Raw genomic sequence first — 16,387 nt, 5'->3', positions numbered from 1 at the left:
TATTCGTGCTGCATTACATTGTCAGGAACAATTTTGAGACTTTAATAACATATATTCTAAACTGAATTGTTTCCCTTTGCTTTTATTGCCATGCTTTTTAACCTTATTAAAGGTGTGTGTGTGTGTGTGTGTGTGTGTGTGTGTGTGTGTGTGTATCATAAATGGTCCTTATGTTATATTCATACATAAAGTATTTTATATTTTTCCAGGTGTAGAAATTCACTTTATGTAAATGTAGCAGAAACATTGTATCTCTGTATTGAAACATTCTAAGGACCATCGTGATAATTCCACTTCCTCTAATCTAAATCCAGCCTTAATTAAATTGTATAAATTGTGTTCCCACCAAGTCCCATAATTGTTAACTTCGCATTACTTGTTTTCACCTGTAGACTTATTTTCATTCTGCGACCATTTTACTTGCAAATGGATAATTACTTTAGTTTGCATTTTTAGGATTGAGCACTTGTTCATCATACTTAGGACTTGATAGTTTCTGTGAAATTTTTATGATTTATTTATAACTAGATTTTTTGAATGCTTCTTGGGAAAATTTGTTAATTATCTGCTGATGGAGTCTGAATGCTATAATTACATATATAGGCCAAATAAATAGTCAGTTTTTTGTTGTTTATTTCTTAACCTTACTGCTTACTCTCAGGGTTTGGGCAGACTAAATGGGATGTGGCAGCAAATTGCTTTCTTTCATCTTTGCTCTGTAGCAGAACCCAAAAGTAGTTGGGTTCTGCTTTGATGTGTGTTCTAAATACTTGGTAGAAACAAAACAAAAATTTGGGTTTTCTTTAAAAAAACACATGCATAAAAAGCATACAAGACACGTCAGGTGAGTGTTATGTGTGTTGGGAAAGTTGCTTATGTGGAGACCTCACTTTTTAAAAAAAAAATCTCGAGTTTTTCAAATATTACATAAATGGTAGTGTTCTGAGTTAGACTCCCATATTATAGAACTTTGAAACATTTTCCTTTAACTACTTGTTAATAGTAGTTTCACTGCATTTTCTAAAGTTATATTTATTCAATGTATTTAATCCATATTATCAGAAAATATTTAAATACCTATCCTAGCAGAGGAATGACAAGAATTGACACTAGAACTGCATCTCCTTAACTTCTAATGATTTTATTTCAGTTTCACCAAGATGAATAATAACAAGTTATCTTTCATACTTTACTATTTATTATGATGTTTTAAAAATATTGATGTACACTTGAAACCAAGAAATGGTATGGAACATATCCCAAAAAATACAGGCCTGCCCTCTTGTTCCTACCTAGACCAAACACCTTGTAATCTCTGACCACTTACATTTTTATCATGGTATATTTTAGGGTTTACACAAAAAAGATGATGAAATGGATAGTGAAATTTTCTTACTAAAATAATGCCAACAACAAAACACACCCTGTCCAAAAGTGAGAGTAAATCAGCGCTATGTTATATTATATATATATCTATATTAATTAGTATAAATCTGCCATGATATGAGTGGACCAGGATAGTTTAGATCACATGGATGTTTTGAAATAAAACCATATTCTTCCCTTCATTTTATATTTATCATGGATTACAAATTTATTTAGCAATTAAAAGCAGACCACTGGGCTGCAGCATCTAAAAATTAGTAGTTGGTACTTCTGGATAATACCTTATGCTCTCTGATGCTCATGTCATAAAAGTGCCCAAAATGAGTGAGAAGTGACTCCATAAAAACAAAACAAGAGTTTTCATTTGCTTTTTTGGCATGGTAGGTTTTTCCAGTGTGATCTTATATAACTAGTCAGTGCTTTATTTTCTTTTATTTACACAATTCTTTGCTAAAGTGATCAATAGCATATCTTAATATATTCGTTAACAGAAAATTCCTTTCATATCTTGTTTTCTAGGGAGTGGTTATATCTCTTGTCACATGAAATGTTGAATCCATACTATGGCCTCTTCCAGTATTCAAGAGATGATATCTATACACTGCAGATCAATCCTGATTCTGCAGTTAACCCGGTATGATTGGTGGTTATGATGATGTGAATTAATTAGTGACCTACAGTACTTTTTATCTTTAAATGTCAGTGTAGTTTATGACATAGGATTGCTCTCCTTGTCCTAGTCACACCTTTGGACTTAGCAATTCCTCTTCTAGAAAATTTTCTCATGTAAACGATTATGGATATGTTCAACAGTTTCGGCATGGGGATATTTACTGTTTCACTGCTTATGGTGGCTGCAATTGGAAACAGCGTTATTGCCCATAAGCAGGGGGGATTAATTATGTCATGAAGCAGAATGACATTAATGGTTAAGAACATAGAGTCTGGAATTAGAAAGACTTGCAATCATATCCTGGTCCCACCACTTCATAGCTTTGTGACCTTGGGTAAATTCATTGACTTAAGCCTCAATTTTATCATCGCTAATAATAATAGACATAGTTCGTACCTCAGAAAAGGGTTGTGACAATTCAATGAAACCTTGCACATTAAGTATTTAGTACAGTGCTGTACATTATTAACCCTATTATAAATTAATAACAAAAATCAGCTATTACTAATTTATTTTTATATTATTTCTATTATCTTTCCATACAAGGGCATATTATATTATATTATATAGCCACTAAAATGACGTTGTGGGATAATAGTTAATGACATGTCAAGATGGTGTTTGTGATATATTAAGTGAAAAGAAGGTTACAAAATAGTATGATACAGTTTTGGTAAATATGTATATATGTAAACATTGAAAGGCTCTGTACTATAATATTGACTTAGGTTATCTCTGGGTATTAGATTATGGGTTGTTTTTTTGTGGTTTTTTTTTTGCTTGTCTGAATTTTCTAAGTATAGTATTTTGTAATGAACATGTATTAGTTTTTAGAAAGACACAAAAGCTGTTTTTAAGATAAAAGGGAGGTTTAAAGATGACGTATTACATAGATAAGCAAAAGAAGTTTAAAGTATAAATATCTGACTAACAAAACAATTCATTATGAAAAGACCAAATGTATCCAGACATGATAGGACTGTCAGATTCACTGTGGACAATCCTTTATAAAGGGAAGTTTTTAGGGGAAGCTTCTGCTTGGGGAGCCCATTGATGCCACTGTAGTAATAGCGGTTCATGTTCGTTGAGCTTTCACCACATGCCAGGTCCAGTGCCATGGGCTTCATCATCTCGTTTTACTCCTCACAGAGAGCCTTTCTAGATGCTATTATTATCCTCATTTTTCCAGATGTGGAAAATTAGTCTTGTAGGGGTTAAGTAATTTGTTCAAGTACACATAGCTAGTAACTGGCAGAATCAGGACTCTAGTCCAAGTTAGACAAGAAATCTGTGCCTTTAAATCTAGGAGGTTTTGAAGTTCAGTTTCTGGTTAGGTCAAGGAAATAGGGAGGTTTAGGACTGAAAGCTTTTTTCCATGACAGAGCCAGGGTTGTAAAGGGCTCAGCAGGATATGAGAGGAGAGGAAGAGAACAGGATCTCTGAGTGGTTTAATGATGCTGCAGTGGGACTGTGTCTGGACTTAATTTCTAAAGATAAATTTTACAAAGTGACTGTACCCTTTGAGAGAGGCATTGACTCTGGTGTAATATTTTATAACAGTGTACAGAATCTTGAACTTGCCAAATAGAAACTCTCCCTAATGATTACTGAGCTTTGATACGATAGCCTGTTCCATCTAAATAGTTGTAAATTAAAGTTTGAGTTGATACTTACTATAAAAAAGATTAATGTTGCTTAAATTTAATTTTTACTAAAAATTCCCTGGATAGTGTCTAACTTGAGTATTTATATAAACTCTTTTCAATTTCAGGAACACTTATCATATTTCCACTTTGTTGGACGAATAATGGGAATGGCTGTGTTTCATGGACATTACATTGATGGTGGTTTCACGTTGCCTTTTTATAAACAGTTACTTGGGAAGTCAATTACTTTGGATGACATGGAGTTAGTTGATCCGGATCTTCATAACAGTTTAGTGTGGATACTGTATGTATTGAGTCTTGTATCTGTTCATTATAGTTAGAATTTGATCTTTTAAAAAAGGTGCTGTTTCAAAATGGATGTAGTTCTTTAAAATTTAAAAAATGCACAGATAATACTAAGAGTGATTATCTGAGTGATAGGACCACATAAGATTTTTCCTCTTTCTACCACTTTCCTGTAAATTTCAAATTCCTAAGTTAGTGAATGTTATTACCTTAAAAAGGAGAAAAATTAGTATAGTGTCTTTTAAAAAGGTACTATAAGTGATTCCTTCAAGGTGATTGATGCAAGTTTGATTCCAATCCTGCAGGTGTTAAAATAGCAAATTCCTGCTGAAGGGGATTGTTGAAACCATACTTTAAAAAGGGTATCTGTAGGAACCAGTTCTGTTTTGTGGGAGGGCATGAGTTTATGAAGATATATTGGCTGTACTTATTTTTACCAAACTCACGAGTAGCTTTCTCACTGGGGGATTTTGATTACTTGGGGGTACCCAGATTCAGATAGGGCCTCTTACCCGAAAGCCAAACACAACTGCAGTTTCCTAATGTAAAGCCCGCCTCTGGCCAGGGTTCTTCCTCATTCCTCAGGAAGTGAAATGTTTCCTGTGCTTATGAAGGTTAAAGCTCTGACTTTTCTGCCCAGGAAGCAGGAGGCATGGTAGCATAAGAACTAATCAAAAGAATCTGACTTTATATTTGTCAGGTCATAAAATTACTTTAGTTTTATTGTCTCACCAGTTAATACATCTGAAGGGTCAGTGTTTGAGATCTTCCAGTTAAGTGTCTTGCCTTTTCTTCCTTTCTAGTGAGAATGATATTACAGGTGTTTTGGACCATACCTTCTGTGTCGAACACAATGCATATGGGGAAATTATTCAGCATGAGCTTAAACCAAATGGCAAGAGTATCCCTGTTACCGAAGAAAATAAAAAGGAATATGTCAGGTAAACACTTCTGTGTTCTCAAGCCTGAGAATTGTTTTAATGTTCTAGAATGGCAGTAAGAAAAACACTGAAGTACGTACTTAGGTAGTATTACTTGCTGCTATAAAATAGGCTCCTACAGAACTGAGTGGTTTAAAAACAACCTCCACTTTATAATTTCCCACAATGCTGTGGGTCAGGAATTTGGATAGAGAGCAGCAGGGATGGCACAGCACTCCTCGGTGTGGCGTCAGCTGGGACTGAAACATCAAGATGGCCTCTTCACTCAGTATCTGCAGACAGCCGGGATGGCCCAGCAGGCTGGGGGCTGGCTGGAACGGGAGCAGCCGCTGGGTCACTGTCTGGGGCCCAGTTCTCACTGTTGGCTGGGCTCCTGGGTTATCTCTACATGTTGCAGCGGCCTCTCACTTTCCCCACGGCCTCTTTCTCCCCAGCAAGATAGCCAGGCTTCTTAGGGCGCGGCTGGTTTCCGAGAGCACAAGAGCAGAGGTTGCTGGATCTTTGTAAGGCCTAAGCCTGGAACTGACCAACGTTGCCTCTGTTGTATTCTTTTGGTTAAAAGCGAGTCACATGCCAACCCAAGTGCAGCCTAGAGGAGTGGCTATACAAGGCCTAGAACCAGGAAACATGGTGCCTGGCCGTGTGGAGCATCACCACCACGGCTGGCTATACAGAAGCGCTTTGGGCTGTATTACTAGCACTTATCCTGTTTATAAATAGGCACATTGTGAGTTTAAGAGCTAGATGTAAGAAAATGTTCTCCAGTTTTTATAAAGTTACCTGTTGATTGAGGACTTTAAAAGTGTCAGGTTAGATCATTTGGCTTACGGTAATGAAAATTCTTCTCGACATAAAACTTAATTACATAATATGGTAATCAAATTAGGAGTTCGAACTTCACCATATGTACACAGAAACATGCATGCTATACTTCTTTGTATAGATTATGTCCCTAAGTCCTATTGGCTATAACTTTCCTAGTTTACACATGAGGCCCATCAGTCTCAGACTGTTGATGGGTGAGAACATTGGTATAGCTTTTTTGGAAAGCAGTTTGATAATAGCCTTTTAACTAGCAGCTCCATCTTTAGGAATCTATGCTGTGGAAACACATGAATTAATTATGAATAAGGATTAAATATTAGAGATTAATATTAAATTTAATATCAATTAAATTACTGTAAAAATTGAAAACAAATGTTTTTAGAGAATGATTATATACATTCAAAAGAATATTATATGGATTTTTCAAAAAGACTCTGTGTAAGCTGTCAGATTTAAAAAGCAAGTCTTAGGGCCGGCCAAGTGGTGCGTTGGTTAAGAACTGGCTTGGGACACCAGAGGGCCCCGGTTCGGATCCCACATATGAGGGCCAGTGACACTGCCCTCAACAGCTAAGATGCTGAACAACAGCTCAACCTGGAGCTGGGCTGCCATGAGTCGCCTGCGATGGCGTCGGCTGAAGCCCCTGCTGCAGTGGGTTGCCATGGGCTGCGTGTGTAGCCAGCAGGCAGCATGAGTGGCCAGCAGCCGCTGTGAGCAGCCGTCCAGAAGCTGGCGACTGATCTGCCTCGCCCGGGGAAGAGCGCAATGATGGTGCCAACTTGGGCCAGTAAAGCAACGTCCTCCACAGCTAGACTGAAGAACAAAAGGACAGCAACTTGTTTGTTCCCCTTCCCCCAATTTCCCAGCGCTGTTCCCATCCCCCAATTCCCCAATTAAAAACAAACAAACAAAATAAATAAATAAAAAGCAAGTCTTAGAACAGTTATGTAGGCATAGAATCTGTGGTGGTGTTTTCTAATTACATGGAAGCTCTTCAGGAAGGCTATGTACCAAATCAAGTGTTTGTCTCGGGTGAGGGAGTGGAGGTGGTGAGCCTGGAAGTGGAGAGGGAAAGAGGATGAAAGAATGGACTTCCAGGTTTTACTTTGTCTCCACATTTAGTGTTTGATTTTTCTTTATATATTTAACAAGCATGTATTACATTTCTAATTAAAAAAAAAAAGAATGAATGGGAATTTCCTGAATTTCCCTAGTGTGTCACTTCCAGAATCGAGTGTGGACTACTCAGCTCCTAGCTCCCACTCTCCAGGATTCAGTCATGTTTGTAACACACAGTAATTATCCCTTAGCAGATACAGTTTTGCGATTAAAATAATCACAAAGACAAACTTTTTATATGTGCAATTTTGGTGTTCCTTTAAATAAACACACAGAAATGAGGTCCCCCAAAGGATATAATGTTAAGTAACTTATTTCTTAAAGTAGAGAATTATTTGTCCAAGTTTGGAAAAGGATGTGTTGACAAACTTGGAAGATGAGTATTTCTGAGATTTGTAAGATGGTTAGGCTTTCTTGGGTAGATTAAAACAAAAATAAAGCAATTCATTTATAAATTATAAGTCCAAGTCAAAAACATGAGTAAAGCTACACATTAGATGTAGTTTAGTGTACTTTTTGTTGGTAAATTACATCTTCCAAGGTTTTTAAAGCCCTCCGGAACAATGAGCATTTAATCAAGAAGTGCTTACTGTTGGCTTCTACTGTTTCTTCACATTTTGGATATGAGGATTCTCTTTTACTCCTCTTCCCCCATATGCCACCCCCCAAATATAAACAAAACACCCAGCGTATTCAGATCATATTTTCAAGTGAAACCAGAAAAACAGTCATTTTTGGTTAAATGGGCTCTTTTTTGTGGTTGATTGGCATGCATGCTAGAAGTTTAGAAAGAAGTTTCACCTAGACTTTGACTTCAGACCCACCTAAATTCCAGCTGACTTCCAGTTTACTAGGAGTTTCTCTGATTTGAAGAGTTGCTTTATTGGTGCAGCTCTTGTTACTGGAAGGTTACCACTTTTTAATTTACGTTGAACTGCCTCCCAGCTCAGGATCCATCTACCCTCAATAACCTGAGATTCTTTTAGACTTTAGTCTAAATTCTTCTTGCTAGATAGATGCTTGTAAAGTACAGTGTTGCTAAAGTAGAGGTTCATAATAATGACCAAATCTGAACATACTTGATCATGTGAAACCCCTGCCCAATGTTCATAGGCTCTACGTCAACTGGAGGTTTTTACGAGGCATCGAGGCGCAATTCCTGGCCCTGCAGAAAGGATTTAATGAAGTAATTCCGCAGCATCTGCTGAAGACATTTGATGAGAAGGAGTTAGAGGTCAGTGTATTAATGTCATGACATCATCTAGTGTAACAAGGGAAAGTTAGTTTCTGTTACTGAGTTTTAGAGGAAAGTGGTATTTCTGGTGCTTTTGAAGTTTCATGGTACAATTCTGTGAGAATTCTTATGCCCAGGAACAGTCTTTTCTGCTTTAAAATTTCTACAAGTGAGCAATCGCTCTCATATCGTGAACATTTTATTTTTCCATATTATCCTTTCTTATTTTCAACAGATTTCATGTGTTCCGTGTACCTTCTTCCAGTGTTGTTTTCTATTCCCTAATTAAGTGGTTATTGATTTAGTTAAATAAAACTTTATTACTTGGTCTTCACCATATTGAGATTTACTTGGAATAACAGCCTAAGGCTCAATCGATTTACACTAAGCTTTACAAGAAAGCATTTGCTCTTTTTTACAAGATCATAGAGGAAATAATTAAAACACTTAGGATAAACTGTATTTAAACATCCTTAGTCTCTTGGGAAACATTTCTTGTTAACAGCTATAATAAACAGTTAACTTGTTTTTTGTTTTATTTTAAAGCTGGTTCTTCAAGCACCTTAGGTCTGGTTTTATGATTAAGACCTTTAACAAATACATCTGAATTTCTACTGAACTACTTTGAAAAAACAATGAGGTTTTAGTCTACCAGAGATCCCAAATTTAACTAGTGGCTAGGGAGAGCATAAATATTTGAAGCCTATATGATTTTATTAATTAATTTCAATGTCCTTTCTAACTAAATCTGTCAACAGACTTCTTAGTAAACACATCTAAAAACATTGGTTTGACTTAGTACCACCCCCATTTTGTGTCCCTCACAGTGGAGGTTCTCAGGCTCTGGGTAGGGGACCTGAAAGTGAATGGTACCCATGGTGCTTCCTAGTGTCACCCCAGAGTTAAAATCTGTGAGCATAGGACCTGGGGTGTATATATTGAAGTTTTCCAGAAGATTCTGATGTATATCCTTGATTAAGAACCACCACATGAGAGCCAACACTGCAAATCTGAAAGTTCTAGTTGGAGGAATTTTTGGCTTAACTTGGGTTTCCACTGGCTCATAATTTGTGCAATATTTTAACAGCTCATAATTTGTGGCCTTGGAAAGATAGATGTTAATGACTGGAAGGTAAACACCCGGTTAAAACACTGTACACCAGACAGCAATGTTGTCAAGTGGTTCTGGAAAGCTGTGGAGTTTTTCGATGAAGAGCGACGCGCACGGTTACTTCAGTTTGTGACAGGATCATCTAGAGTGCCTCTGCAGGGCTTCAAAGCTTTGCAAGGTAAGGAGAGCCAGAGGGCCAGATGGTGCGGGGCAGTCTTTGTGATAGTTTGCAAACCGTGTGCTTGTAAACACCCTATTCTTTGTTATCTGTAACTCTCACACCTGATCCCTTCTTCTTCCTTTCCTTCATTCCCCTCCCAAGAGCCTTTTCTGCTGAGTTCACTGTGATTATAGTGAGTGCCGGCGTGGTAGAGACCCTGGGCGAGACCCTGGCTTTTAAATTCTGTTTGCACATTCCTGTAGGGGAAGTCTGTCTGCTTCTACCTTCACATCTCAGCCTGGCAAATCACTTACCCACTTGGGATGCCCTCTCCCCTCTACCTTTCTATTTTTTGGATAGAAAGAAGCAGCATGTGTCGAGGAAGCCGTTTGTTTGGCCAGAGCACGTTACTTACTGCATGGCACCAGACGATTAACTTAAAACCATGTTCCGTTGTAAAGAATGGTTTTCTGTGGAATCGTTGTTGTATTTTTGGATGAGTTGGTAATCTTGCTAATGAGTGTGGTGCTTCACTGAGTGGTGGCTGCTTCCTTTAGTTCCGAAGCTCTTCATTTCCAAAGCTGCCACTGCTGGTGATGACTGAGGATGTATGAAGCAAGACTGGTACATAATCCAGCAGTGTGGCCCCAGTACAGATGCCGGAAGTCCGGGGGAAGCACACTTTGAGTAGTGCTTCTATTCCCTGTTTGGAAAACTCATCGTTATCAGACTACCCCACTGCATAAAGTGAAGCGTGTTTCTTATATGTCTTATATTAAACTGAAATTTACCCTGTAGGCTGCTCATCCTTTGCTCTCAGCCAAGTTTGAGTCACAAAACCTAAATGTGCATTAGTGTTGTCATCTTTTTGAACGTGTGTAGATATTTAATCTTGCATTTGCCCACTTACTTTTCTTCTCATACTTTTGGGACATTGCTTTTCTATAGAAGATAGAAGTTGGCAAAGGGCTTCAGTCCTGAACTTTTTCTCAAATTGAAATGCTAGCACATTAAGGAATCCAGCCTTATCCAAGGTCAGTTCCAGCTTTCAATCCCAGCTTCTTTTCTTAGGAAAGGAATTTTTTGGCAGCTCGTGTGGCATCACCAGCATTCCCTGCCCCTGTGGTTTAGGTACCAGTTTATTCTGAGGTTTGGGAGACCAACACCTGCCCTTGTGGTGACCTGACCCCCATGTGCTTCTTTGCAGGTGCAGCAGGCCCGCGGCTCTTTACCATCCACCAGATTGATGCCTGCACGAACAACCTGCCAAAAGCCCACACGTGGTGAGCCAGTTTTGTAGCTTCCCCCCTTTTTCCATGTGTGTAGGTATTAGTTTCAAACAGATGACTGTTCATTTATTGTTCTTACCTCTAAATGGACCTTTAAAAGGAATGATAAGCAACTCTTTAAGTGATTTGAGATTACTCAGAAATTGGTAGGAAAACCCAAAAGTGGTAATCTCTACTTTAGAGAAATAGAACCTTTTCCCTTTAATTTTCTATGTGGCTGTATTAGCGTACACTTGCTAGGCTGGTTTACTTACATTGAATAAACCGTATAAAATCTAATTTGCTTATTTACAGCTTCAATCGAATAGACATTCCGCCCTATGAAAGCTATGAAAAGTTATATGAAAAGCTGCTAACAGCCATCGAAGAAACATGTGGATTTGCTGTGGAATGACAAACGTCAAGGATTTACCCAGGACTCTATTTATACCCCGGACAGCCTCCTTTCAGCAGAGTTTCAAGGAATGCTGAAATACAGGAAAATGCCCCCACCCCCACCCCTTTAAATTTTAGGACACTGTGAGGGGAAAGGACAATTTTTAAATTCCTTTTCAAGGGAAAAAAAGAGGTCTTTATGTTTTGCCATGAGGCCGCATTCAGCTGCTATTTAAAATTAATATCTTGAACCTAAAGAATGCTGACTTTTCCTACATTTCCAGAGTTAGGCAGTATTCTACACTTAAAGACTACTACTATTTTTATAAAAGGTAATCTATTCAAATTGCTTCACAGATTTCAAGTCTCTCAAACATCGAGACAACTTCAGCAGTCGGTACAAGTCACATTTCATTTTGATTGAATACATGAATTTGAACAGCTCCTGTACTTGCTCTTTGTAAAAAAAAAATGAAATAAAATTATTTTGAATTATTCTACCTTTGTAAACAATTGGCTGAAAGAATCATTATCTTTAAAAAATTAAGCCATTTACATGTTTAAGTACATTTTTCTATAGCAAAGCATTATATTTTAAAAGCATTATATGTTTCAACCTAGCCTAAGTGAGTCTTTTTTATATTTTTCAAGCACAGATTTCCTGGAATACAGCTATATAATTTTGTTTGTCAACTTTTCTAATGCAACCATTTAGTCTAAACTTAGTAGCTTATTTGCTACAATAGGATGCTTTCAGGGGCTCCCTGTTTTTAAGAGACTTAAAAAAAAATCCTAATTTTTTAAAATCTTGAATCAATATGACCAGGTGTTTTGGATTTACTTCTCATCTTAAACGGAAATCCTGCATTTTTATAGCTTTCAGATCATGTGGATGGGATGGGATTTTCATTCTTTTGTTGGGTCAGCTTATCTTTAATATATATATACATTATTTCTGTAAACCAAAGTCTCCTATGACAAGTACACCTAACTTATATATTAATTACGGTGTTAACTTTCTAACAGGTAAACCATTCTGAATCTTTGTTCAGCTGCTCATGATATTTTAATCAGCTAAATTTATGAAAAAGGAAAAAATTGCTTCAAAGATTTTTTTGCAAACTTAGAAAACCCTGCTTTTACCCAATAAAATGAAGTGAGGGTGGTGGGGCAAGGGATGTGATTACTAAAGAAACTGATTCTAATTCTATGGCATAAATTAAAACTGAAGAGTGAATTTTGGAAGTAAGGGAACCCAGTTCCCTTGGTGTTGGAGATCGGCATCTGATTTTGAAATACCCAGATTTAGCTCTCGGTGTGTGTGGCGTGGTGCATGATCCACGAGGCAACCAACATTCTGGGTGAGGGGTTAGAAAAATCTGAAATCATGGCTGGATTTGTAAACTCAGCCGTCAGAAATCGGCACTATTCTTTCTTTTTACGTTGATGTGAAATCAAGAAGAGCACATTTTGATGACGTGGCTTTGTTTAAATTTTTCAGTTTAATTATCAAGTGAATTAGACCCTTTGTGTTCTTTCATTTGATGGACTGGTCTTCAGTCTGTGTCCTTGGAGCCAAGGGGTTCCTCCGAGGTGCCTCAGAAGTAATGGTTTGAGAGAGGGACAGAGTGAGAAGGAGAGGAAAGGCCTGGTTGGTATTTCAGCAGGGCCTGTAACTCCCCACCCCCGCCCTCCTTTCTCCGAGCAGCTCCGTTTTTCTCTTTTATGTATCGGAATTCCAAGTAAGTGTTCCTGTACGGAGGGGTGCAGGGGGGATTAAAGAAGTGGACATTTTGCTGCTTAAAAGACAAGTGGAGAACTATGCGTGTAGTTTCTAAGTGTTTAAATTCATTTCATTCAGCTAAATTTGCTATGTGCAAGCTAGTCCTCGTCATAACTGCAATGGTCATGTGCTTATGCCGACCTTTTTCTTCTCAAACACTTGGTGTTTTCCTACTGCATTAGTACCGAAGAACATCTGTACAGAGAAGGTTTGTATACTACCTGATTATCAGTAGTCTGCAGCTTTCACAATAGCACCTTCCTGGTTGCAGGTTCATCTCTCTCTTATATTTAAGCACTAGTACAGTGTAATCGTGCCTACTCTTATAACCTTTCAGTAAAGATGAAGTACATGAACACTAGAGAAATACTGACGGATGCAGTAATAAGGAAATGCTACTATCATCATGTACAATATCAAGCAGGCAAATACCATTGCTTTTTGAGTGCCTTTTTAACTTTATAATGACAACAGAGCTTTAAAAGAAATCAATTACCCTAATGGTCTGTGGTATCACCAACATAATTTATAAAAAACATGATGATTTAGATTTCGTTTTCAAAAGTATGTTACCTGATGACTCCCGAATAGGTGCTAAGCAAACAACACCCCCCAATGTGTCCTTGAACCTTGGACTTGCACCTCATGTTTAATGTGAATATTTATTTCCACATGTCCCTCCCTCTTAACTGGGTTTTTTTCTAATCCTTCCTTTAGTTGTGTTATTTCAGATATGTGATGCTACGTTTCCATACATTGCCTTTCCATCACGAATGCTTAATTACGAACAGTGGTTACTTTGTAGAGCTCATATGCAGTGCAGAGGTGAGTTTATTTCAGAAGGTCTTATTTCTTGGTGTAAAGAGTTTTTAAATAGTGCTGTGTATAGTGTACATTTTGTTTTGCACATAGTTTGTTGCCTTGAATGGGTTTTATTTTTACCAAGTCCTTTTTTCCCCCTTTGTATTTACAGCCCAGAGCACAAGTTTCCTTGCTTTTAAATACCATGTAATTTGCTTTATTTTACAACACTAAGTCTGCTTTGAACTTCCGGTGCATTGAACTGATTGCGTTGATGGGAGTTAGAGATTGTTCCAGCCATCTTTACAGGTTGATAGAGCAGCTCCTTCTGCTTCTGTTTTTAAGCTGCAGCACCGCCAACGGGTGCCGTTCGTGGTATTTAATGTTCTTATGTTAGGATGATGATTGTACCAAATGCTGAGTTGTTTTGTTTCTAGATGTATAGTTCACTTAATGTAATATTCTTCCTTCTCTCAAACTGACTTTAAAAACAAAGTTTTATCATTTTCATTGTATTTGTATTTATTACAGAGTGTTTTAGCTTTGATATTCTTTGTATTTTCACTCAGTTGTTACATGAGCTTTATCAATAACATCTGTATAAATGGTTTTTAAAAATTAACTATGTATGTGCCCATGCTGAAGTTGAGCAATAAAATGAATGCTGTTTGCACTGTCACAGCATCAACGTTTTTAAAGAATATTGTTTATAATGAATTGTTTTAAAAAAATTTGATTGGCTCTATGAAGGGTGACAGCATCTGAGCCATAAAATGAGAAGTTTGAGAAGATTCACACACTTTCCTTAGTTGATGCCTTTGTCACTTTGGAGAGCTAGAGCTTCAGAGCGCTCAGGAACTCCGCCCCCCCCCCACTTTTCTGTCTCCAGGCAGAGCAGGGAAGGTGCCATGTGGCATTTCTCCTGCCATAGCCATTGACTGGTTGGCAGTGGCTGTTGGGGGGCCACGTGGAGTTAGATTTCTGAGGTGATACAGGCTTATTGGGGAAGAGTGCTCCAGTTGTGCGCCAATGTCTCCAGAGCTCTGGCGGGCAGTTACAGTAGGGGCTTCATTTGCTCCCTGGGTCTTGAGCAGTAAAATCCTCAAAATGAAAAGGAGAAATCGACTGCATTTTTCCAAGAAGCCATGACTTTAAGGGTCATGATTCACAACTCTATATATACATGATAATGGATGAAAGTCCAGCTAAATAAATACATGGGTGAAAAAGGAATGGATACGCGTTTTCCATTCAGAACACTGTCTGTGTAAGTCCCTCCACTGCATGGGCCACGCAGGACGAGCGCCTGGGAGATGCGGTGCAAGCGGTGGCAGTGTGCACGTTCAGAAAGTGGGCATGGTATCCACTTTTATGTCCTTTGAAATTTATTTTTTTGCTGTGTCTCAAATTGCCACACTTACTGGTTATTATCTAGAATTTGTAAAATTTTAGTACATTAAGGATTTTAATATTATTATAAGCTATAAATTACCCAGAAGTTTGACTGGTATGTGATGTTTTCTCTTGTGTGGTGACCTGAAAGGCTTATCCCTTCATTATGAAGCTTAACCTTGGCATCCACTGCATTTACTTGTACTATGCAGCCTAAATGCTTACAGTAGTATACACACAATGGAACAAGAGCCTAGTAACAGGATACAGGTGATTATACAGAAAAAGAGCTCCACTCCTGCATTAACACTTAGTTAACTAGACAAATCAGGTTTTAAAGTTACATTGTATTAAAAGGTATTTTCCCTAAACCTGACTTGTTCTTTGTTTATTCAATGAATATCTACTGTGTCCCCACTGTGTTGGGCTCGGTACTAGCTTTGGATGGTGTTTAGAAGCTGAAGTTCAAACGTAGGTACTCAAAACTCAGTTTGCGTCCAGCCAAGCTGTCATGATGGGAGCACAGGATGAAATACTGTACCTCACTTCAGCAAGGCCTCAAATCCCAGACTGGGTTTTGAAAACAATTGGTTTTGTTTCCCCCTACCTTCCCCCATGACACTTCAGATCCTAGAGATGATGTTCTCTAGGACACGTAGCTCCTCCTTGTGTTCATGTCCATCGTACAATTGGCTACATTTCCAAGGTGATGTGCGCATCTGTTGCTGATAGCAAACCTATTGTGGATATCTGAGCTGGGAGTTACCTAGGTTCTCAGTCTCTAATATGAGCTGTGAACCCCACTTCTGTGTCCTTTAGTGTTTTGGAAGTAAAAGAAACAGAGGCAACTGTAGCAGCCTGTGGGGTGGGCAGGGGACCCTTCCAAGATGTTTTTCCCGCCCACTTAAGTGTTCATGAAATCGTCTCACTTTCAGCCCAGGAGTTGGGAGTGAAGATGGAGAGAGCACATCAGACAACCTTCCAGACCATTCGCTTCTCCCAAAGACGATGCTGGCCTGGCAAGAAGGTGGAGAACCATTGAGACCAGAAAGGTATTTCTTTCTTTTAATTGAGGTATAATTGACATATATTAGTTTCATGTGTACAACATAATGATCCATATGTATTTGTATATATTGTGAAGTGATCACCAAATCAAGTCTAGTTAACATCCATCACCATAGTTACAAATTTCTTTTTCTGGTGATGGGAACTTTTATGTAATACAGTATTATTAACTATAGTCACCAAGCTGTACATTATATCCCTGTAACTTATAACTGGAAGTTTGTACCTTTTGACCCCCTCCCCCCTTTCTGGCAACCACCAGTCAGTTCTCTGTATCT

General features: G+C 38.1%; 1 protein-coding gene across 1 annotated transcript in view; it reads left to right on the top strand.

Moving 5' to 3' along the window:
* The window catches only part of SMURF2 (SMAD specific E3 ubiquitin protein ligase 2), a 99,258-nt gene extending 84,925 nt beyond the window's left edge, over positions 1-14,333 (top strand). The window contains exons 13-19 of the mRNA XM_019637781.1: positions 1,906-2,020; positions 3,831-4,009; positions 4,815-4,952; positions 8,010-8,130; positions 9,218-9,419; positions 10,609-10,684; positions 10,985-14,333. Of these exons, the coding sequence (XP_019493326.1) occupies positions 1,906-2,020; positions 3,831-4,009; positions 4,815-4,952; positions 8,010-8,130; positions 9,218-9,419; positions 10,609-10,684; positions 10,985-11,084 (931 nt within the window). The 3' untranslated portion in view covers positions 11,085-14,333. The remainder of the gene's footprint in view (positions 1-1,905; positions 2,021-3,830; positions 4,010-4,814; positions 4,953-8,009; positions 8,131-9,217; positions 9,420-10,608; positions 10,685-10,984) is intronic.
* Positions 14,334-16,387: the final 2,054 nt, after the last annotated feature.

This window comes from Hipposideros armiger, unplaced genomic scaffold (genome assembly GCF_001890085.2).
Source record: "Hipposideros armiger isolate ML-2016 unplaced genomic scaffold, ASM189008v1 scaffold_34, whole genome shotgun sequence".
Lineage (NCBI taxonomy): Eukaryota > Metazoa > Chordata > Mammalia > Chiroptera > Hipposideridae > Hipposideros > Hipposideros armiger.
This window is presented reverse-complemented; position numbering and strand designations above follow the sequence as displayed.